Source organism: Lampetra planeri, chromosome 63 (assembly GCF_965212315.1).
Source record: "Lampetra planeri chromosome 63, kcLamPlan1.2.h2, whole genome shotgun sequence".
Classification (NCBI taxonomy): Eukaryota; Metazoa; Chordata; class Hyperoartia; order Petromyzontiformes; family Petromyzontidae; genus Lampetra; species Lampetra planeri.
In genome coordinates this window covers 4,589,179-4,613,937 of record NC_136169.1, presented here as the reverse complement: position 1 = coordinate 4,613,937, position 24,759 = coordinate 4,589,179, and the positions used below count along the sequence as shown (strand labels likewise).

General features: G+C 56.9%; 1 protein-coding gene across 1 annotated transcript in view; it reads right to left on the bottom strand.

Annotated features, from left to right (window-relative positions):
- Positions 1–180: 180 nt before the first annotated feature.
- LOC144736835 (rifampicin phosphotransferase-like) overlaps positions 181–24,759 on the bottom strand; it is a 42,604-nt gene continuing 18,025 nt past the window's right edge. The window contains exons 12-36 of the mRNA XM_078619479.1: positions 24,344–24,450; positions 23,777–23,815; positions 22,710–22,905; positions 21,975–22,110; positions 21,030–21,106; positions 19,222–19,339; positions 18,890–18,987; positions 18,189–18,260; positions 17,250–17,356; positions 17,014–17,086; positions 16,426–16,521; positions 15,981–16,055; positions 15,300–15,392; positions 14,291–14,419; positions 13,122–13,206; positions 12,707–12,795; positions 11,430–11,492; positions 9,783–9,878; positions 9,104–9,276; positions 7,952–8,087; positions 5,976–6,067; positions 5,177–5,304; positions 3,230–3,409; positions 903–977; positions 181–769 (exon numbers count right to left, since the gene is read on the bottom strand). Of these exons, the coding sequence (XP_078475605.1) occupies positions 711–769; positions 903–977; positions 3,230–3,409; positions 5,177–5,304; positions 5,976–6,067; positions 7,952–8,087; positions 9,104–9,276; positions 9,783–9,878; positions 11,430–11,492; positions 12,707–12,795; positions 13,122–13,206; positions 14,291–14,419; positions 15,300–15,392; positions 15,981–16,055; positions 16,426–16,521; positions 17,014–17,086; positions 17,250–17,356; positions 18,189–18,260; positions 18,890–18,987; positions 19,222–19,339; positions 21,030–21,106; positions 21,975–22,110; positions 22,710–22,905; positions 23,777–23,815; positions 24,344–24,450 (2,592 nt within the window). The 3' untranslated portion in view covers positions 181–710. The remainder of the gene's footprint in view (positions 770–902; positions 978–3,229; positions 3,410–5,176; positions 5,305–5,975; positions 6,068–7,951; positions 8,088–9,103; positions 9,277–9,782; positions 9,879–11,429; positions 11,493–12,706; positions 12,796–13,121; positions 13,207–14,290; positions 14,420–15,299; positions 15,393–15,980; positions 16,056–16,425; positions 16,522–17,013; positions 17,087–17,249; positions 17,357–18,188; positions 18,261–18,889; positions 18,988–19,221; positions 19,340–21,029; positions 21,107–21,974; positions 22,111–22,709; positions 22,906–23,776; positions 23,816–24,343; positions 24,451–24,759) is intronic.

The following is a 24,759-nucleotide window of genomic DNA, read 5'->3' as shown; positions in this document are numbered from 1 at the left end:
TACGTGACTTTACCGAAAAAACATAAGAAGATGATTCTGGTAGTCGTTGCTGGTGTTGGCCGTGAGCGGGAACCAAACTCGGGGGTTGTAGCGCACCGCTCACCGCTGCACTGCACACTGCCCACAAATCGTCTTCACCACCATCATCATCATTTACTCATCGACGATACAAATGTCATCAAGATTGTAACTAGACTTTATCGCCATCATCAACATAACGCTGTTCTGCATTGTAATCGCCGTGAATGCAATCACCAGCACCACCTTCATCATCATCACCATCATCACCACCATCATCATTATCATCACCACCATCATCACCACCTTCATCATTATCATCACCACCATCATCATCATCATCATCTCCAGCTTAGGTTTGTTCGGTAAAGGCACGATCTGTGACTGTTCCACCTGAAGACGGAAGCTTGTGTTGCCTCCGAAACGTCGTGATTTTTATTTTATTTTACTTTTATTAATTTTTATTTTTTACCTACGTGACTTTACCGAAAAAACCTAAGAATATGAATCCTTGCAGTCACGAAAGCTTCAAATCCAGAATCATCTCCAGCGCCCACCATCGCAGCTTGCTATCTCTGCCCCCCCCCCCCACTCGTATTCTGTGTCAAGACTGAGTGGGGTGCCCCCGGGGGGGGCTCTCAAGTGGGGTGCCACTGAGGGGGGCTCCCGATGGACGCAGTCTGCACCACCCGTCACTTCTCGTCCACTCTCTGCACGAATCCCTGGGTCCCGTTCAGCAGAAGCGTCTCTCCTGCACGGGGAGAGAGGGGAGGAGAGATGGGGGGGGGGAATGAGCGAGAGGAAAGAGGGGAGAGAGGGGGGAGCCGGGCGTGAGGGTGGGGGTGCGAGTGGTGGGGGGGGGGGAGTCGGGTTGCCTTGCTCACCGCTCGTGAAGAAATGCGTCGCTCCCTTGCAGCTGACGATGCACGGCAGCCCGTACTCACGAGCCACCACCGCTCCTGCGCACACGCACGCACGCGCACACACACACACACACGCAAACACACGCGTACCCACACACACACGCACGCAAACACACGCGTACCCACACACACACGCACGCAAACACACGCGTACCCACACACACACACACGCACGCAAACACACGCGTACCCACACACACACACACGCACGCAAACACACGCGTACCCACACACACACACACGCACGCACACACACGCGTACCCACACACACACACACGCACGCAAACACACGCGTACCCACACACACACACACGCACGCAAACACACGCGTACCCACACACACACACACGCACGCACACACACGCGTACCCACACACACACGCACACGCACGCACACACACACGCGCACACGCACTCGCGTACCCACACACGCAAACACACGTGTACCCACACACGCGCACACGCACTCGCGTACCCACACACACGCAAACACACGCGTACCCACACACACACACGCACGCGTACCCACACACGCGGGCGACACGCACGGATCGTGGTCAGATCCAACGCGACGGCCTGCAGATCCACTGCGGTCATGGCGCTGAGACGACTGCCGCTTTGTGGGGGGGGGGGGGAGGGTGCCAAGCCCCCCCTCTTGCTCGAGGGGGGCTGTATTCTCATAGCCCAGTCAAGAACTCGTCGGTAACCACCAATGCCGTACTCGTGCGCACGCCGCTACCCACGTGCCGACGTTGAACTTCTTTCGTCGCGTGCGTAGCCAACCCGCGCTAATCGGAGGTGCCACGCTTTGGTGACTCGGCGATGCACCGATGAAATCCCGACGGCCCTTGAGAAGCGCCTCTTTGGGAGAGAGGTCTGTCCATGGCCATCATTGTGCGTAGGCATTCGCTCACAGTGTCGGTCACCAGAGGCGCGGCACTTCTCGACTCGCGTTGATGTGCACGCAGACTGCCTGTCGCAGTGGGAGGGGGTCATCGACAAACTGCCCGTCTAAGAGCAATGACTCGATGGGTTTGCCATCGTCGGCTCTGATCTCTCCACTTCTGGACGAAGGCCTCCCGAAACCGTGGCCATCACGCACTCAGAGAGGACGCGAGAGCGGAATGACGGACGGCAAACGCAGCACGGTTGGCTTCGTACGGTGCAAAACGTGCGTACATGGAATCACACAGAGACGCACAGACTCACACAGAGACCCACAGACTCACACAGAGACCCACAGACTCACACAGAGACCCACAGACTCACACAGAGACCCACAGACTCACACAGAGACCCACAGACTCACACAGAGACCCACAGACTCACACAGAGACCCATAGACTCACACAGAGACCCATCGACTCACACAGAGACCCATTTCTTTAGAACTGATTTTTGTATTCTTTGGTCTTTCGGTAAAGTCACGTAGATAGGTTCAAAGAAAAAGTGATTTGTTATTTTTTTGTCATTTCCTTTGAACCTATCTATTACCTACGTGACTTTACCGAAAGACCCAAATAATATGAATTCCTGCAGTCACGAAAGCTTTAAGTCGAGATTTAACAGATTTTTGTGTTCAGTGTGTTGTCCCCGCCACCGCACCTCCTATAAGCACGTTTGGCTACGTAAGGTGCGAAAGAAGTTCAACATACATTCGTGCATAACCAACTGGGTGGGGGGGGGGGGCATCGCCGCCATCCAGGCAGCTGCTGCCGCCTGCCGCTGGCAGGGAGGGAGTGCGGCGGGCCAGGGAGGCGGTCATCTCTCACGCGGCGAGCGAGATGTGGCCATGTCGACGCGGGGCTCCGTCAGCACCCACGGGGTCGTTGTTTGCGCGATGGGAGGTCAACGCCGCCGCCGCCTGTGGGGCATTTCTTTGCGGTCGTTCCGGGCCGCCGTGGTGGCTAGGAGATGTCAACTACCTCGCTTGGTACGCAGGAGGTCGTGGGTACCCAGACGCCTGCTGCTGTATATTTGGAGTTTGTGGTGTCTCTCTCTCTCCCCGTGGTCGTGTGAATTTTTCTGGGTCCTCCGGTTTTTCCCTCCACATTTAGAATGAACGTCACCACGTGTTTAGAGAATTCGGCTGCTGTACATTTCCACACGATGACGCCACTTGGTTGAGCTATGACACGTGATGGTCATGTGGCTTGTGAAAAAGAGCCACATAGCTCTGAATATTCTCAGGAGCTGAATATTCTCAGAATGTGAATATGTATTTATACTGGAGGAATCCGATGAGCTATGAAGCTCTTTTTAACCCGCCCCCCCCCCCACAACTCACCGTGAGAGAGGAGCCCCCCCAGCTCAGTGACAAGGCCTCCCAGGAGGGGGAAGTATGGACTCCAGCCGATGTCGGTGCTGGTGACGATGAGGATGTCCCCGCGCTGGATGGAGCTTGCTCCGGACAGGGAGCGCACCACGCGAGCCGGCCCACTCACAGTACCCTGGCTGATTGGCAGTCCTGCAGCACAACGCAGCACACACCACACACGCAGCACACACCACACACGCAGCACACACACAGCAGCACACACCACACCGCACGCCATGCCCCTAGGTTATGTGGATGCCTGCACAGCACCACTGTAGCCAGCACTCACACCACGCATCATGCTGCGTTGGTGTGACGGTGTGGTGATGGTGATGTTGTTGGCAATGTTCATGGCGATGTTGATGACAATGGTGATGTTGATGGTGACCACAACGATGTCGATGGTGATCATGATGGTTGACGGAAATTTTGATATTGATGTGATGGTGATGATATTGGTTTCATATTCTTAGGTTTTTTCGGTAAAGTCACGTAGGTAAAACATTAAAAAAGTAAAATAAAATAAAATAAAAATCACGACGTTTCGGAGGCAACACAAGCTTCCGTCTTCAGGTGGGACCGTCACAGCCACGACAGCTGTATCAAGTAAATGAGAGATTGCAGGAGCTACCACTCCGTTTATATAATGGTTGGAGAAGGTGGTGGGGCAAGGGCCGCATACTTTTTATTAATATGGTAAGGTGAGGCTTAAGAGGGTGAGCCTTTGTTATGGAGAGGTACGGTTTGTGAATCAACCTGTGACAGGGAGACAACCACTAAACATGGTAAAACTGTAATAGTTGTCTGTCAAATAAGATTGGCAAATAAGTGTAGTTAAATCTTTTTTGCATGGTTAATCACATCTTTACAATTATTACTCAGTTTGTAACCGTCATCACGGTTGAAATTATGTCTGTGTTTGTATATTTGTATGGCTTCGTGTACAAACCTTTGATGGTAGCCAGGAGGTTTGCAGAGAACCTTGGTCTCGGAAAAGACAATTTCATGAGAGCCCACCGGCCGTTGCCGATCATTGCTACAACTCGGTGGGCTCTCATGAAATTGTCTTTTCCGAGACCAAGGTTCTCTGCAAACCTCCTGGCTACCATCAAAGGTTTGTACACGAAGCCATACAAATATACAAACACAGACATAATTTCAACCGTGATGACGGTTACAAACTGAGTAATAATTGTAAAGATGTGATTAACCATGCAAAAAAGATTTAACTACACTTATTTGCCAATCTTATTTGACAGACAACTATTACAGTTTTACCATGTTTAGTGGTTGTCTCCCTGTCACAGGTTGATTCACAAACCGTACCTCTCCATAACAAAGGCTCACCCTCTTAAGCCTCACCTTACCATATTAATAAAAAGTATGCGGCCCTTGCCCCACCACCTTCTCCAACCATTATATAAACGGAGTGGTAGCTCCTGCAATCTCTCATTTACTTGATACAGCTGTCGTGGCTGTGACGGTCCCACCTGAAGACGGAAGCTTGTGTTGCCTCCGAAACGTCGTGATTTTTATTTTATTTTACTTTTTTAATGTTTTACCTACGTGACTTTACCGAAAAAACCTAAGAATATGAATCATTGCAGTCACGAAAGCTTCAAATCTAGAATGATATTGGTTTGTTGACATTAATGTGATGGTGTTGACGTGTTGATTTTGATGTGTTCATGTTGATGTGTTGACGTGTTGATGGTGATGACGATGTTGATGTCTTGATGGTGATGATGATGTTGATGTTATGATGATGTATGCGTGTCGATGACGATGTTGATGTCTTAATGGTGATGACGATGTTGATGTCTTGATGGTGATGATGATGTTGATGACGATGTTGATGTGTCGATGACGACGTTGATGCGTCCACGTGGTTGTGCTACGATGCCCCCCCCCCCCCACCCGTGAGGCTTTGCCCCCCAGCACGCTCCGTCCCTTCCCAGCTCGCCACGGGACGCGGCTTGGCGACGCTGATCTCCGGGAAATTCAACGACATCTGCAGGGCCAGCGCCCTGCGCCTCCTCTGGGCTCTGTGGGGACACGGGGGGGGGGGGCGCTCAGAGATCAGAGCGATGCTGAGCCGACAACCACATCCAGAGCAGCAGTGGCCCCACGGTTGGCGCTGTTCGCCGCTCTCTCGCGGCTCGAAGACAGGATCAGATTCTCTTGAGAAGAATCGGAATGCTGATTTTACCTGGAGAAATCCGAGGAGCTATGAAGCTCTTTTGCACAGGTGTGTATCAGAGGGGGGCGGGTCAGAAAGTCACAACGACAAGCGAGCGGAGTGTTGGCTAGGAGATGTTGACTCCCTCGCCTGGTGTGCAGAAGGTCCTGGGGGCTTCGATGCCAACCCTGCCTCCTGCTGCTGCTGTATGTTCGGAGTTTGCGGTGTCTCTCTGCCCGTGGCTGCATGGGTTTTTCTCTCCGGGTCTTCTGGATTTTTTTTTTAGTAAGAACGTAATCAACCAGGTGGGGTGTTGACTGTTGTGTTGGTCGACTCTCTGTGTTGTATCGCATTATATTTCCAAGTTTACTAGGTTTGTTTTCTCATTCATTTCTACCTGATGATGGTTGCTTGTGTTGCAACCGAAACGTCGCGTTCTATTATTATTATTATTATTAAATTACATTTCTTTCTACGTGACTTCACCGAAAGAACCAAACAAGAGAAAAGTGATCGAAGCGACAAACGGCGTCTCACTTGACGACGAGGTTGGGCGGCCGCTCTTTGAGAACGGTGGCGATCTCCGCGTGCGTCAGGAAGAAGAGGAGGTCGTCGTCCGGCAGGAAGCCCTGCCAGGCGAGTAGGGGGGGGGGGGTGAGACTGGGCACGCGTGCCACCACCCCCGTCTTTCCACTGGTGCATTACGAGCCGAGCCAGCACGGTTCGGGTAGTTTTAACTCCCACCGGCTACTTTCTAAGCCGCAGCGTCGCGGTGGCTATGAGATGTTAACTGCCTCGCCTGGTATCCAGGAGGTCGTGGGTTCGATCCCGACTCTGACGCCTGCTGCTGCTGTCTATTTGGAGTTTGTGGTGTCTCTCTCCCCGTGGTCGCGTGGAGTTTTGTCCGGGTTCTCCGGTTTTCTCTCCACACTTAGAGGATTTGGCTGCTGTAAATGCCCACGCGATGATAAGCCACGTGCTTGAGCCATGATTTGTGGCCAGGTCGCTTCTGAAACAGAGCTATAAAGCTAAGTGGGGCTTCTCTGGTAAAATACACATAGTAAAAAAATGGTTAGCAGTGCTGGCGGTGGTAGTGGTGTACAGGTAATCACGGTGGTGTAATGAAAATGGTGGTGTAATGATAATGGTGGTGGTGGTGTAATGATGATGGTGGTGTAATGATAATGGTGGTGGTGGTGTAATGATGATGGTGGTGTAATGATGATGGTGGTGTAATGGTAATGATGGTGGTGGTGTAATGATGATGATGGTGGTGGTGTAATGATGATGGTGGTGTAATGGTAATGATGGTGGTGGTGTAATGATGATGATGGTGGTGGTGTAATGATGATGGTGGTGTAATGGTAATGATGGTGGTGGTGTAATGATGATGGTGGTGTAATGATGATGGTGGTGTAATGGTAATGATGGTGGTGGTGTAATGATGATGATGGTGGTGGTGTAATGATGATGGTGGTGTAATGGTAATGATGGTGGTGGTGTAATGATGATGATGGTGGTGGTGTAATGATGATGGTGGTGTAATGGTAATGATGGTGGTGGTGTAATAATAATGGTGGTGGTGGTGTAATAATAATAATGGTGGTGTAATGGTAATGATGGTGGTGGTGTAATGATGATGATGGTGGTGGTGTAATAATGATGGTGGTGTAATGGTAATGATGGTGTAATAATAATGATGGTGGTGGTGTAATGATGATGATGGTGGTGGTGTAATGGTAATGATGGTGGTTGTGTAATGATGACGATGGTGGTGGTGTAATGATGATGATGATGGTGGTGTAATGATAATGATGCTGGTGTAAAGATGATGATGGTTGTGTAATGATGATGATGGTGGTGGTGGAGTAATGATGATGATGATGGTGGTGTAATGATAATGATGGTGGTGGTGGTGTAATGATGGTGGTGGTGGTGGTGTAATAATAATGATAATGATGGTGGTGGTGTAATGATGATGATGATGGTGGTGGTGGTGTAATGATGATGGTGGTAGTGGTGTAATGATGATGATGGTGGTGGTGTAATGGTAATGTTGGTGGTGGTGTAATGATGATGGTGGTGGTGGTGTAATGATGATGATGGTGGTGTTATGATAATGATGGTGGTGTTGTAATGATGATGATGATAGTGGTGTAATGATGATGGTGGTGGCGTAATGATGGTGGTGGTGTAATGATAGTGGTGGTGTAATGATGGTGGTGGTGTAATGATGATGATGGTGGTGGTGGTGTAATAATAATGATGATGGTGGTGGTGTAATGATGATGATGATGGTGGTGGTGTAATGATGATGATGGTGGTGGTGTAATGATGATGATGGTGGTGGTGTAATGACACCCGGTGGTGGAGGTGCAGGTCTTAGTCGTGTGACTTGGGGGCCGAGCAGGGCCAGGGGGCGGGGCTAGGGGCGTGTATCTTCGTGCGCGCGACTCAAATTCCGTGTCCCCCCCCCCCCCGCGTCTTCGCTCGTTCACCGCTCGCTCGCTCACCTCGAGTCGCATGGCCCTGGCCAGCTGCCAGTATGCGGACTTGAACTCGTCGTTCACCTTGATGGCGATAGACTTGCCCTGCTCCCGGTCCGCCACGGCACGGCGAGCGCGGGGCAGGACCCACAACAGTATCCGCCTGGGGGGGGGGGGGGGGGGGGGGGGCACGTGGGGGGGGGGGGGGGCACGTGGGGGGGGCACGTGGGGGGGTCACGGGGGAATAGGGGACAGGGAAGCATTGAGGCAGAGGCACAGGGATGCGGGGGAGGCGAGGATGCACGAGGCTACAGGGACATGAGGACATAAGGGTACGGAGACAGACACAGGGACACGTGGGACACGGGGACAGGGGGACACGGAGACACGGAGACACGGGGACACGGGGACACGGAGACACGGGGACACGGGGACACGGGGACACGGGGACACGGCGACACGGAGACACGGGGACACGGAGACACGGGGACACGGGGACACAGGGACACAGAGACACGGGGACACGGGGACACGGAGCCACGGAGACACGGGGACACGGAGACACGGGGACACGGAGACACTGAGACACGGAGACAAGGGGACACGGAGACACGGGGACACGGAGACACGCGGACACGGAGACACGGGGACACGGGGACACGGGGACACGGAGCCACGGAGACACGGGGACACGGGGACACGGGGACACGGAGACACTGAGACACGGAGACAAGGGGACACGGAGACACGGGGACACGGAGACACGGAGACACGGGGACACGGGGACACGGAGACACGGAGACAAGGAGACACGGGGACACGGAGACACGGGGACACGCGGACACGGAGACACGGAGACACGGGGACACGGAGACACGGAGACAAGGAGACACGGGGACACGGAGACACGGGGACACGGAGACACTGAGACACAGAGACAAGGGGACACGGAGACACGGGGACACGGAGACACGCGGACACGGAGACACGGGGACACGGAGACACGGAGACAAGGAGACACGGGGACACGGAGACACTGAGACACGGAGACACGGGGACACGGACACACGGGGACACGGAGACACGGAGACACGGGGACACGGGGACACGGAGACACGGAGACACTGAGACACGGAGACACACGTGAGGACACACGTGAGGACACAGCACTGGCCTCACCTGCCCACGGCCGACACGGGGGATCTGAGGCGAGCGACGGCTTCGTGGACCCCCACGTCTCCCTTGTGCGTCGCCTGGGGGCCCTGGGGGCCCTGGGGGCAGAGCAGCGCGGCCTGCAGCGCCGCGACGATGGTGCTGGGGTCGCTGGCCCACGACTTCTCCCTGAACTCGGCCTTCGTCGCGGGGGGAGGGGAGGGGGACGGGCATCTAAACCGATTGTGGGCCTCCGCTAGGTCGACTCGGCCTTAAGTGACACAGGATGACGCGCACGGACGCTCCTCTCACCCCCCAGAGGGGGGGGGGGTATTCCCAGTGCAGTGCGTCAGCACAGACGTCGCGTGAGCACACACACAACGACATCGCCTGGTGCGGTGTGTAGTAAACATTGCCACTGGGGAGACAAAGGCGGCCGGGCGTGGTGCGAGTCACCCACCCCCTCGTGTGCCACAGTGCCGGCCTTCATAGGCGCTGCTCGCTAACAGCACTTGCCCCAACAGCTTGTGAATCCCATAATGGGGATCTTGGTTTTTGTGTGGAGCGGCAGTGTCGCGGTTCGTGCGCTGCGCTGAGAATCTGCCAACGACCCAAGTTCTCTTCCTGCTCACGGAAACAACAACATCGATCGCGGGCTTCCCCTAGGTTGACTCGGCCTGAAAGAACACGACGGAGACGCCCTCACCTCCCGGAGACAGCGGTGGCCGTGCTTCTCCAGAAAGGCGCGGAACTTGGCTCCCGCGTCCCCACTCGGCTCCGCGCGCAGCCACTCCGCTGCACCCTGCACGCAGGCGCCACCGTGGCCATGAGATGTTGACTACCTCGCCTGGTGCACAGGACGCCGTGGATGCGATCCCGACCCTGATGATGCCTGCTGGACATTTGGAGTTGGCGTGTGTCTCTCTCTCTCTCTGTGGTCTCGCTCTACTCCCCTCCACGCAGTCTCTGCTCCAGCAGCCTACTCCGGCGTTCTGTTGAAGCCCTCACTCAACTTCCACTCAGTGGGAGGTCACTCCTTCTCCTCTGCTGCCCCCCCTGGCTGGAACTTCCTCCCTCTGCCCTCCGTGTTGCGGACACCCCGCCCCTGTTCAAGTCCAGGCTCACACCCTTCCCATTCTCCCTCTGCCTACGACTGACTACTTCCTCTCTGCCTAAATTAGACTCACACAGAGACCCATAGACTCACACAGAGACCCTTAGACTCGCGCAGAGACCCATAGATACACAGAGACCCATAGAATCGCACAGAGACCCATAGACTCAAACAGAGACCCATAGACTCAAACAGAGACCCGTAGATTCACACAAAGTCATATATACTTACAGAAACCCATACACTCATATAGAGACCCATAGACTCACACATAGACCCTTAGACTCACACAGAGACCCATAGATTCACACAGAGACCCATAGACTCACACAGAGACCCATAGACTCACACAGAGACCCATAGACTCACACAGAGATCCATAGACTCACACAGAGACCCATAGACTCACACAGAGAACCATAGACTCACACAGAGACCCATATTCCTACACAGACCCATAAACTGATATAGAGACCCATAGACTCACATATATACCCTTAGACTCGCTCAGAGACCCATAGATTCACACAGAGACCCATAGACACACACAGATAACCATAGACTCACACAGAGACCCATATACTCACACAGAGACAAATAGACTCACACAGAAACCCATAGACTCACACATAGACCCTTAGACTCACACAGAGACCCATAGATTCACACAGAGACCCATAGACTCACACAGAGACCCATAGACTCACACAGAGACCCATAGACTCACACAGAGATCCATAGACTCACACAGAAACCCATAGACTCACACAGAGAACCATAGACTCACACAGATACCCATATTCCTACACAGACCCATATACTGATATAGAGACCCATAGACTCACATATAGACCCTTAGACTCGCTCAGAGACCCATAGATTCACACAGAAACCCATAGACACACACAGATAACCATAGACTCACACAGAGACCCATAGACTCCCACAGATAACCATAGACTCACACAGAGACCCATAGACTCACACAGAGACCCACAGACTCACACAGAGACCCACAGACTCACACAGAGACCCATAGATTCACACAGAGAGCCATAGACTCACACAGAGAGCTATGACTGACTGCCGCTTTCGCTATTATAAATAAATGAAGCCCCACTGTTCCTGTCCAGCGTCTTGCAATGCAGTCACAGTTGGACTCTCTGCCAATGCCTGCGGCCTTCTGCTTTGTTGAATGTGGCAGCTCCCCCCCGTGGCAGAGGGGGCTGCGGTCCTCACCTTGACGTCCAGAGCCCCAAACTCCTGTTCCTGGCCCTGCTGTCGGATAGCCGCACTCATCGCCTGCACGGAGAGGCAGGGCAGCACAGTGCAACATCGTCATCGTCGTGGGGAGCGGCGGTGCAGCGGTTAGCGCTATGCTGCGCTACAAATCCGACGACCCGAGTTCGATACCCACTCACGGCAAATACCGGTGACGATTACCTGAACCGATCCTGGGCCTCCCCTAGGTCGACTCAGCCTCAAATGAGTACCTGGTGTTGTGTGTAAACATCGTCACTGGGAAGACAAAGGCGGCCGAGCGTGGTGCTGGCCACCGACCCGCTTGTGTGGCTTACCGTCCTTCACAGGTGTTACTTGCTAAGTCTATGAAGGCGATACGGGGGATATTGGTCTCATCATGACCGAGCGGTAGCGGAGTTTGCCGCTTCAGGCGGACGTTGGCGGTTCGAGCCCAGCGGCTGCCCTGGTTAATGCCGCGCCTCAAGGCTACAATCACATGAAGCATTCAGTTCACAGCCCCCTTGTCAATCCACTGCTGCACGAGGACCTCCCCTTGCCTCGTCGGTCACGGGGTTGTTTGACCGTACTTCACCACGCAGGTCGGTGCGGGTCGGCACCGACCCGCACCATCTGGGAGAGATGGGCACAAGTCTGCTTGCTAACAATACAGATCTAGCCTCAGGTAACAATGAGCTCGTCTAAGCTATGCCAGGCAGGGCCAGGCCAGGCCAGGCCATGCCAGGCAGGGCCATGCCAGGCAGGGCCAGGCCAGGCCAGGCCATGCCAGGCAGGGCCATGCCAGGCAGGGCCAGGCCAGGCAGGTCCATGCCAGGCAGGGCCATGCCAGGCAGGGCCAGGCCAGGCCAGGCCATGCCAGGCAGGTCCATGCCAGGCAGGGCCATGCCAGGCAGGGCCAGGCCAGGCCAGGCCATGCCAGGCAGGTCCATGCCAGGCAGGGCCATGCCAGGCAGGGCCATGCCAGGCAGGGCCAGGCCAGGCCAGGCCAGGCCAGGCAGGGCCATGCCAGGCCAGACCATGCCAGGCAGGTCCATGCCAGGCAGGGCCATGCCAGGCAGGGCCAGGCCAGGCCAGGCCATGCCAGGCAGGGCCATGCCAGGCAGGGCCATGCCAGGCAGGGCCATGCCAGGCAGGGCCAGGCCAGGCAGGGCCATGCCAGGCAGGGCCATGCCAGGCAGGGCCAGGCCAGGCCATGCCAGGCAGGGCCATGCCAGGCTGGTCCATGCTAGGCCGGCGGCATGGTCTGGGAGAGTCACCTCGATGGCGGTGGGCATGTCGGCCGACACGACGTCCGGGCAAGAGCTGAAGAGCATCGCCACGTCGGAGAAGTGCTCCCTGGTCCAGCCTGGCAACGCGGCGGGGGAGATTCGTCACGGGGGAGTGGTGGACTGAGTGAGTGGTGGACTGTGTGAGTGGTGGACTGAGTGGTGGACTGAGTGAGTGGTGGACTGTGTGAATGGTGGACTGAGTGGTGGACTGAGTGGTGGACTGAGTGAGTTGTGGACTATGCGAGTGGTGGACTGAGTGAGTGGTGGACTGAGTGAGTGGTGGACTGAGTGATGGACTGAGTGAGTGGTGGGCTGAGTGAGTGGTGGACTGTGTGGTGGACTGTGTGAGTTGTGGACTGTGCGAGTGGTGGACTGTGCGAATGGTGGACTGTGTGCAGCGTACTTGGTTTTCCCTGAGCAAGGATGGACATGAGGATGACGCTCCATGAGCCCGAGCAGGAGCTTGCCGTGATGGTGGTTGACCACGACTGTAGTCACTCGCACACAGAGAAGAGTGTGCACACGCACGCACACAGACACACACACACACAAAGATCCCCCCTTGTGTGAGCTCGGTGTTTTACACCGCACCAGGTTCTCATTTGAGACCTCGGTTCAGATAATTGTCACTGGTTTTGGCCGTGAGCAGGAATCGAACTCGGAGAGCTCGGTTCGTCGTGCAGCGCACTAAGCACTGCACACACGCACAATGACAAAGATCGCCTGCAGCTTTACCGGACTGTAGGGGCAAGCGCTGTTAGCGAGCACCTATGAAGGCCAGAACGGTACACAATGGGGTGGGTGGCCAGCACAACGCCCGACCGCCTTTGTCTCCCCCGTGGCCATATTTACACACGGCACCAGGTACCCATTTGAGGCTGAGTCGACCTAGGGGAGGCCCAGGACCGGTTCATATAATCGTCACCGGTGTTGGCCGTGAGCGGGAATCGAACCCGGGTCGCCAGGTTCGTAGCGCAGCGTAGCGCTAACCGCTACACAATCGCTCCCCACACACACACAGTCACACACACACACACCCACATACACACACCCACACACACACGTACGCACACCCACACACACATGTACACACACACACAGGTACACACACACACGTACACATACACAGACACGTACTCACCTCGAAGTAGTGTGGCAGCGCCCGCGTGATGTACACACACACGCACACACACACACGTACACACACACACACGTACACACACACACACACGTCCTCACCTCGAAGTAGTGTGGCAGCGCCCGCGTGATGTACACACACACGCACACACACACACACACGTACACACACACACACGTACACACCAGAGGTGTGGACTCGAGTCATGTGACTTGGACTCGAGTCAGACTCGAGTCATGAATTTGATGACTTGCGACTCGACTTGGACTTGCATAACAATGACTTTGTCCCACCTATGAGATGTGGACTCGAGTCATGTGACTTGGACTCGAGTCAGACTCGAGTCATGAATTTGATGACTTGCGACTCGACTTGGACTTGCATAACAATGACTTTGTCCCACCTCTGGTACACACACACAGACACGTACTCACCTCAAAGTAGTGTGGCAGCGCCCGCGTGATGGCCACGTACATGTCGCGAGCGCTGCCCTTGGTGCGGACGCGGAACGTCGCCAGGCGCCGCTGCCACCGGTGCACGCGCGCTTGCGCCCCGTACAGGAACTGCGCCCCACGTGACGCCGGAACACGAGGTCACGAGGTCAGGAGGTCACGAGTTCACACAGTCACGGGGTCACGAGGTCAGGAGGTCGTGAGGTCAGGAGGTCACACAGTCATGGGGTCAGGAGGTCACACAGTCATGGGGTCACGGGGTCACCGTGCCCTCGTGACCCCATCGGGGTGGTGTGAAATTAGAATCAGAATCTTTACTTGGACTAGAGGAGGAATCCGATGAGCTGTAAAGCTCTTTATCACAGATGTCCAGTAGGGGGCATGGGGTCAGAACGTTACAACGACAAACACAACACGGAAACAAGATAGCAGTGTAACCTATAGGAAAGGTAAACAAACCACCTTAAAAAAAATATCCAAATACATTTTTTTTTTATCTCACCTGGTAAGGACCACTGAGCTTTTAGCTTATTTTCAAGTGACCCTCGCCACGTTCCCCCTCTCCCTTCGTTTCGAGACGTCTGCAAGTCGCAGGCGGTGGTGTGTCTCGTTCACCACCTAATTTTGTAACGCGTGAGCGGTTCGGCGCTAATTTTATTTGGAGAGGCGAAGTTGCAGCGCCGCTGTTCTTAAAGACGTCGTCACTCAGCGCAGAAAGCCGTGGCGACACGACCGGCGCACTCGACGGTAGCCGGCACCAAACCGCGCGGCCTTGTGGGAGCCTCGGTACCGATACAGTTATTTTACTTCGGATTTTCTTCCGAATCCGTTCCCATGACGTACGTGTACACGGATGACGTACACCGCAGGTGAATCCAAACACTACGCGTCGTCCGCTTCACCCACAGCGGACGTTAAAGATCCAGCGGGAGCAATTTGAGTCGGCCGTACCGTGTCTCCACGTCCTCACATTTGTCTACGGGGACCTCACCCGCAGCAGACGGATGCCGTTGATGACCCTCTTCCAGAGCGGAGAGCGGCCGTGGTAACGCAGCAGGTCGTCCATGGTGACCTCGTCGCTCACCTGGTGGGGAGGGGGGGGGGGGAGGCGGAGTGGGGGACAATGACAAATCGTCGTGGTCGTCTTCGCAGATACGGCGCGGCACAGCGGTGGCCGATGCGTGGATCGCGGTCCACGGCCGGATGTTGTGGATCGCGTGAGGAAACAGTTCTCGTTACGGCCGAGGGCAAATACAAATCGCCGGCGAGGAATCGTCAGTGTGCGTCTATCTCCACGTGCATGAGTGCGTGCGTGTGTGTACGTGGAGGGGGAGCGGTGGTGCAGCGGTTGGCGTGCTGCGCTACGAACCCGGTGACCCGAGTTCGATTCCCGCTCACGGCTACCAACACCGGTGACGATTATTTGAATCGGTCCCGGGCCTCCCCTAGGTCGACTCAGCCTCAAATGAGTACCTGGTGCGGTGTATAATCATTGCCACTGGGGAGACAAAGGCGGCCGAGCGGGGTGTTGGCCACCCATCTCTCGTGTGCCGTGCCAGGCTTCACAGGTGCTCGCTAACCGCACTGTTGCCTTAACAGTTTGTTAAGGCTATACGGGGGATCTTTGTCTTTGTACGTGCGTACAAGTGCGGTGTGAGTGTGTGTGTTTTACCCTTCCAAGCAATGAGAGATCCATTGAAGCCTTCTGCATGCAAATGTTATGATGTTCCGTTGACACCCCGACATTCTGTGAATGTGTACACATTCACACGGGCACACAGACAGACGCGGCATTAGCACAGCAAACTACACCACGATCATCATTGTACACACAGGCACCATCATCATCATACGTACAACACACACTGACACACACACACACACACTGACACACACACTGACACACACACACTGACACACACACTGAGACACACACACAGACACACACACACTGACACACACACTGACACACACACACACTCGCACTGACAGCCACAGCTTGCCCGTTCACCCCCCCGTCCCCCCTTTCCCTGTCACCCCTCCCCCCCGTCACCCCTCCCCCCGTCACCCCTCCCCCGTCACCCCTCCCCCCGCCCCACCCTCCCCAGGAGGCTCACTGTGAGGTTGATGAAGTTGTGGGCACAGGTGGTGCCCATGAGTTTGTGTGCGCAAGGGATCAGTCGCGGCCACAGGCCGGCGGCCACCACGAACTCCTACGGAGGAGAGATGGCAGAGGTCACCGTGCAAGTCAGGGGTCACCGTGCAAGTCAGGGGTCATTGTGGAAGGTAGGGGTCACCGTGAAAGGCAGGGGTCACCGTGGAAGAGAAGGGTCACCATGGAAGGTAGGGGTCACCGTGCAAGGTAGGGGTCACCGTGCAAGGTAGGGGTCACCGTGGAAGGCAGGGGTCACCGTGCAAGATAGGGGTCACCATGCAAGATAGGGGTCACCGTGCAAGGTAGGGGTCATCGTGCAAGGTAGGGGTCACCGTGCATGGGAAAGGTCACCATGTAAGGGAAAGGTCACTGTGCAAGTCAGTGCTGCCAACTCCAAGAGGAGGGATCCGCTGGGAGTGGGGGGGGGGGGCGGTGAGGTAGTGGGGGAGTGGTGAGGTAGTGGGGGAGTGGTGAGGTAGTGGGGGAGTGGTGAGGTAGTGGGGGAGTGGTGAGGGAGGGAGCAAGGGGCCTGGGTGGAGGTGGTTCGCACCTGCAGAGAGAACTCGATGGCTCGGATGAACACGCTCAGCGTCAGCGGCGTCACAGCTCCGGGCATCATCTCCCTGCTCACAGAGAGAGGGGGGGAGGGGGGGGGCGCCTTAACGCCTGGCCCCGACCCGCTGCTCCACGACCCCCCACGACCTCCACGACCTCCACAACCTCCACGACCTCCCGCGACCCCCCCCACGCGACCCCGTATGACCCTGTCCCCCGCTGGGCACAAACCCGATGTTGGCCGTCGTGAGGACCTCCCGGTCGCTGGCGATCGCCGTGTCGAACTCGTGCAGCACCTCGGCCTCCGTCTCAATGTCCAGCGTGGTCACGGGCCTCGCCTGGCGGGGTGGGGGAGGGGGCCCGGGTGGGGGTGAGGGCAGAGGGGGGGGGGGGGTGAGTGGGAAACCGTGCAGTGCAGAGGGGTTGCCACTTTCGCCGATAAGACATCATCAGTGTGAGAGGCACCCCATGTTAGAAACCATAGGGGTTGACAGCAGCACGATGATGGCAATGATGATGCGGGGGGGGGGGAGGGGGGGTGTTGTCACTCTGTGTGTATTGTCGGGGGCCGCACGTCAGGGGCCGCCAGGGGCCTGCGGGCACCACCTCTACATAACAATAGGCTCAGTCAACCATTCTACACAACAAAGACTCATTTCCTGGCAGCGATTTCAGCCGCATCATCTCTACATAACAAAAAGGCTCAGTCCCTTTTACATGCACCTTTACATCATCCGCAACCTAGTTAACACAACAAAGGCTCATTCCTAGCAGCGTGCTTCAGCCGCACCGAACCTCACAAAAATAATATTCAGGGCCTACCTTGGCTCCTCCCACCCTCAACCAGTATATATACAATGGACTGTTTCTTGGAATTTATCTCACTTGATACAGCTATCGTGCTGTGACTGTTCCACCTGAAGACGGAAGCTTGTGTTGCCTCCGAAACGTCGTGATTTTTATTTTATTTTTATTTTACTTTTATTAATTTTAATTTTTTTACCTACGTGACTTTACCGAAAAAAACCTAAGAATATCTACTGGAATGTCTTGCAAGCAGAATGTAGAATGCACTTTCCCAAGTTTCGCTCATCTCTTCCAGATTCTCTCACCTGCTCCAGAGTCATTCACCTGTCCCGGAGTCGCTCACCCGTGTCAGCGTTTGCTCACCTGCAGTAGGTAGAGCTGCTCCCCCACCAGCGCCCACTCGATGTCCCGGGGGCTTCCGAACATCTCCTCCACCTGCGTCGAGCGGGGACCAGGGGCCAGGTGACGCAATGGGCAGGAAGATGATCGCAGTCATCCAAAGATGATCGCAACCACCAAAGGTGATCGCAACCACCAAAGCCGATCGCAACCACCAAAGGTGATCGCAATCACCAAATATGATCGCAACCACCAAAGCTGATCGCAATCACCAAAGATGATCGCAACCACCAAAGGTGATCGCAATCACCAAATATGATCGCAATCAAAGATGATCGCAATCAATAAATATGATTGCAATCACCAACAATTACGGCAATTACCAAAGATGATCGCAACCACCAAAGATGATCGCAATCACAAACTATGATTGCAATCACCAACAACATCACCAGGCCGATGCACACGACCCCTTGGTGAGTGTCAAATTAAAGACGCAAACCACATTGGCCCCCCCCCCCTCGCGTCTCCATCACCCCCATCCCCCGTCTCCATCACCCCCCACCCCCCGTGTCTCCACCCCCCATCCCCCGTCTCCATCACCCCCCACCCCCCGTGTCTCCACCCCCCACCCCACGTCTCCATCACCCCCATCCCCCGTGTCTCCACCCCCCACCCCCCCCGTCTCCAGCCCCCCTCCCCCCCTACACTCCCCCCCCGCCCACCTGCAGGCCGAGCGAGCCGAGCTGCACGATGACGTCACGCGAGAGGCAGCAGCGCTCGGAGTCGCCGGGCGCCACCTCCCTCACCTCCACCCCCCCGTCTGGGGGGAGGGCACCACGGGGGGGGGGGGGGGATACGCGGGGGGGAGAAGACGCGGGGTGGGGGTGGACGCGGGGTGGGGGGAGACGCGAGGGGGGGGGGGAGACGTCGTCACCCGCTGCTGCTGCTGCTTCTCCTTCGTGTGCACGGCTGATGTAGACGCAGAGTCAACAACGACAGAGCAGCACCCCCAGGGGTGGGTGGAGGTGGTGCTCACCTGTGCGCCCCAGCTCACCTGTAGGCACCAGCTGCTCGCGCTTGCTGCCGATTCGCTGGCGCAGCACGCGGGGCGGCCCGGTTGGGTGGCGCGCCAGGGTGATGGTGTCCGGCTCCGCAGATCCGCCCACCACCGACTGCATCGTCATCATCATCGTCGTCATCGTCGTCATCATCATCGTCGTCATCGTCATCATCGTCGTCATCGTCGTCATCGTCGTCGTCGTCATCATCGTCATTGTCATCATCGTCATCATCGTCGTTGTCGTCATCATCGTCATCGTCGTCGTCATCATCAATCAGGATCATCGTCATCGTGATCGTGCCGCCACCAGTCTCCAATGAGCGCACGAGTAGATGGGTGGCCAGCACCATGCCCGGCCGCCTTTGCCTCCCTAGTGGAGATGTTTGTGCACCACCCCAGCGACACTTCTCGTTTGAGGCTGAGTGAATCCTAGCGGAGGCCAACACCAGTGTTGGCCGTGAGCGCAGTGCGCTAACCGCGACACCACTACTCAGGGGATGGAGCCATTCTAGTTCAGCTCGCTCGTTCGGGGCAGGAAACCACGGAGGCCGCCAGAAAAACGATTGCCCGAGATCTGCCGTCAGCCAGTAGTGGGGGATGGTTTGCCGAGTGATTAACTCGATTGCGTCGTTTTTGCCGGGTGTCATTTCTCAATTTGGCCAAAAATTTGGACCGCTCTGCCTGCACACCACCCTGCACTACCACCCTGCACCACCACACCAACACCCTGCACTACCACACCACCACCCTGCACCACCACACCACCCTGCATCACCACACCACCACCCTGCACCACCACACCACCACCCTGCACCACCACACCACCACCCTGCACCACCACACCACCACCCTGCACCATCACACCACCCTGCACCACCACACCACCACCCTGCACCACCACACCACCCTGCACCACCACACCACCCTGCACCACCACCCTGCACTACCACACCACCACCCTGCACTACCGCACCACCACCCTGCACCACCACACCACCCTGCACCACCACACCACCACCCTGCACCACCACACCACCACCCTGCACTACCACCCTGCACTACCACACCACCACCCTGCACTACCACACCACCACCCTGCACCACCACACCACCACTCTGCACCACCACACCACCACCCTGCACCACCACACCACCACCCTGCACTACCACCCTGCACTACCACACCACCACCCTGCACTACCACACCACCACCCTGCACCACCACCCTGCACTACCACCCTGCACCACCACACCACCACCCTGAACTACCACCCTGCACTACCACACCACCACCCTGCACTACCACACCACCACCCTGCACCACCACACCACCCTGCACCACCACACCACCACCCTGCACCACCACACCACCACCCTGCACCACCACCCTGCACCACCACACCACCACCCTGCACCACCACACCACCCTGGACCACCACCCTGCACCACCACACCACCCTGCACCACCACCCTGCACCACCACACCACCACCCTGCACTACCACACCACCCTGTACCACCACCCTGCACTACCACACCACCACCCTGCACTACCACACCACCACCCTGCACCACCACACCACCCTGCACCACCACACCACCACCCTGCACCACCACCCTGCACCACCACACCACCATCCTGCACCACCACCACACCACCCTGCACCACCACCCTGCAACACGACCCTGCACCACCACACCACCCTGCACCACCACCACCACCACCCTGCACCACCACCCTGCACCACCACCCTGCACCACCACACCACCCTGCACCACCACCCCGGCGCGTGACGCTCGCACCTCCCCGAGGCCGTAGTTGGCGTTGATGACCATCCTGCCGGGGTGGCCGCTCACCGGGTCGCACGTGAACAGCACTCCTGCACACACAGGGGCACAGACAAAGTCCCCCACCCCGTAGTGTAGCCTTTACAGACTGTTGGGGCAAGTGCTGTTAGCGAGCAGCACCTGTGAAGGCCGGCACGGCACACATGGGGTGGGGTGGCCAGCACCACGCCCGGCCGCCTTTGTCTCCCCAGTGGCGACGTTTACACATCGCACCAGGCACTCACACACACACACACGCGCACACACATGCACGCGCACACATGCACGCGCACACACACACGTGGATAGCACTCCTACACACACACACGCACACACACGCGCACACACATGCACACATGCACGCGCACACACACACGTGGATAGCACTCCTACACACACACACGTGGAGGGCATTCCTACATGCACACACGAACGAACAGACGCACACCCGCACGCACACATGACCGTGTGTGTGTATGCATAAACGCACGCATGTACACATACATGCATGCACGTACGCCACATGCCAGGCTTGGACATATGTTGAACTTCTTTCGCACCGTACGTAGCCAACCGTGCTAATCGGAGGTGCTAGGGAAGCACAGCAAACTAACACACAACACGCAGTACCAAACAAACGAGTTTGTCAACCGAGACGATTGACAAAAGTGCACAGCTCCGGTGGATTCCTAATATCGGAAGAGCGTTCCAGACGGCCGCGGAAGCGGATCCGAGAGCGTAGCGCGATGCCAGCCAGAAGCCGCTGCCGCTGCCGCTGCCGCTGCTGCTGCTGCTGCGATGGTGGTTCATGCTCCTTGACAAGATCGGCTGTGCTCGCTAACAGCACTTGCCCCAACATTGTGAGCAGGCTATACGGGGGAGCTTTGTCTTCGTGCGTGCCACGGTGGCCTCGCCGTTCACCTGCCGCCTGTGCCGGCACCATGAGCTGCACGACGACGCCCATGTGGGAGGCGATGGGCTGTCCGCGCTGGCGGCGGTACTCCACGGCGGGGAACGCGTAGAGGGAGGCCCAGCAGGCGCGCAACGCCACGCACACCTGGGGCAGCGCACGCAGCACCACCACCACCACAACCACCATCAGCAACAACACCAGCACCATCACCATCACCACCCACCACCATCAGCAACAGCAGCAACAACACCAGCAGCAGCACCACCATCAGCACCGCCACGCACACCTGGGGCAGCGCACGCAGCACCACCACCACCACAACCACCATCAGCAACAACACCAGCAACACCATTACCCACCACCACCATCACCACCACCACCAGCACCACCACCACTCTCTCCGGACCCACTGTCTCTCAACTCCCCACTCTCTCCACTCCCCACTCTCTCTCTCTCCACTCCCCACTCTCCACTCTCCCCACTCCCCACTCTCCCCACTCTCTCAACTCCCCACTCTCTCTCTCTCTCCACTCCCCACTTCCCAATCTCTCCACTCCCCACTCTCTCTCTCTCCCCACTCTCTCAACTCCCCACTCTCTCTCTCTCTCCACTCCCCACTTCCCAATCTCCCCACTCCCCACTCTCTCTCCCTACTCTCTCAACTCCCACTCTCTCTCTCAACTCCCCACTCTCTCCACTCTCTCCACTCCCCACTCTCTCCCGCACGGTGGCCGGGCCCTGACCTGCTCCCACCCGGAGACCCCCAGCAGAGTGGAGAGTTGCCCCGCCGCCGACATCTCCTCCGTGTCCTCCCCAGCGGCGCTGGAGCGAACCGCCAGGCGGGCCCCGGCCTCCAGCAGGCCGTTTCGCGACAGGGCCTCGCGCAGGGCGCCCGCCACCGCCCCCGCCACGGGAGCCGCGGAGAACAGCCGCGTGCACCTAGCCGGGCACGGGGTGGCCGGTCTCGCGTTACGAGCGGGCGGCTCGCGGTGGGGCCCTTTGCAGGGGTTGGTGGTTCGAACCCAGTGCCCGCCCCGGTTAATACTTCCCCTGCAGCCGCCGTTTAGCCAGGAGATGTGACATTGACCCAGTGAGACGGAGGGAACGGCATTGTTTGTTTTGCAAGGGGCGACCTGGGTTACATTGGAGGATTCTTCACTGCTATGAGACTCCTGCAGACAGTCGATAGCTGTCATGTATGTACATGTGTGTTGAACTTGTTTTCGCACCGTGCTCATCGGAGGTGCGGGGGAAGGACAACAAACTAAACACAAAGAGCGGCTCTGAAGGAATAAGCCAATTGGTAAGGGTTGTCAAGTTAACGAAACGTGGCAATTAGTTACTAGTTCAGCACTAACCGGTTGTGTTGTAGAGTGAAACCCACGACAACATTTACAATTCGAGTAGCCGTGAAGTTTCGCTGGTGATTATAACAACAACAACAACCAGCCCCATCAGGCGGTTAGCCTTCATTCTGAGGAAGTCTCCCAGTCTCCGCTCTTAAGTAGAGGAGTGGAGGTGATGTCCTCACTGTGAGCCTATGAGCACCAGCGGGGGGGTGAATGCAGTCATAGTTGAGCTTTGTTTGGTATTGCCTCTGAATCTCTGCATCTTTGGAGGATCGCCAGATGAAGAGATCAATCCTCCCCACCTAGAGAGGAGTGGCAGCCGACAGCGGCTCTGGCTACACCGCCCTCTCGCGCGCCGTGCCGGCCTGAATCGGTGCTTGCCGAGAGCGCTTGACCCAACAGCATGTGGAGGTTACACGGGGGACCTTTGTCATTGTGTGTGCTCAGCAACCACCACGCACCTGGAGCAGGAGTCCAGCAGGTCTCCCGTCACTCTCCCGCTGTGTACACGGGGAGAGGGGGGAGGGGGGGGAGAGGGGAGGGGGGAGGGGGGGAGAGTGTCAGAGAGTAGGGGGAGCGTTTGAGAGGGTAGGGGAAAGCAGGGGAGAGCGGAGAGCAGGTGAGAGAGTAGAGTGTGAGAGAGGTGAGGGCAGGTGAGAGAGGTGAGAGAGGTGAGAGAGGTGAGAGAGGCGGGAAAGTAGAGTGTGAGAGACGAGGGCAGAGTGGGGAAGAGTGGGAGAAACAAGAGGGGAGACAGCGTTGGGGAGAACGTGAGAGCGTTGGGGAGAGTTTGGGAGAGGGTAGAGGAGAGTTTGGGAGAGACGTGACGAATCGTTGGCTGATGGGGGGGGGGTCACCCCCTTGCGCTCACGGGACGGGCACACACAGCCAGCACAGCTGACGCGTCGTAGCGTCTCGGACGGAGCGGCTGCGTGCGTCCGAGGTGGGCGGGGTGGGGGGGGTTATTGGGGGGGGGGGGCGGAGGAGGAGGCGAGGGGGGCCCGGAGAGTCCGGGAGGAGCGACTCACCAGGCCAGGTCGGAGAGTTGCCGCACGGAGAGGGCGAGCGTCGGCTCGGCGGACACGTGGAGGTCGAATGCGGCGACGGTGACGCAGACCCCGCGAGGGACCGTGTACTGCGCAGCGCACGGCACCCACCCGTGTGTGAACGCACGTGTGTGTATGTTGCACTTCTTTCGCACCGTACGTAGCCAACCACGCTCATCGGAGGTGCGGGGGGAAGGACAACAGCGCTAAACACAGAGAGCGGTTCTGAATAAGAAGTTTGTCAATCTTGACGATGATTTAAAAGTGCACAGTTCCAGTGGCTTCCAAATATCATGACCCAGCCAACGCCGCCTTGCCTGCCGGAGGAGCTCACCGATGGGACTTTGCCCAGATCTTTCAAGGATTTGTGAGCTCCGCACACAATCCAGCCTGCAGGT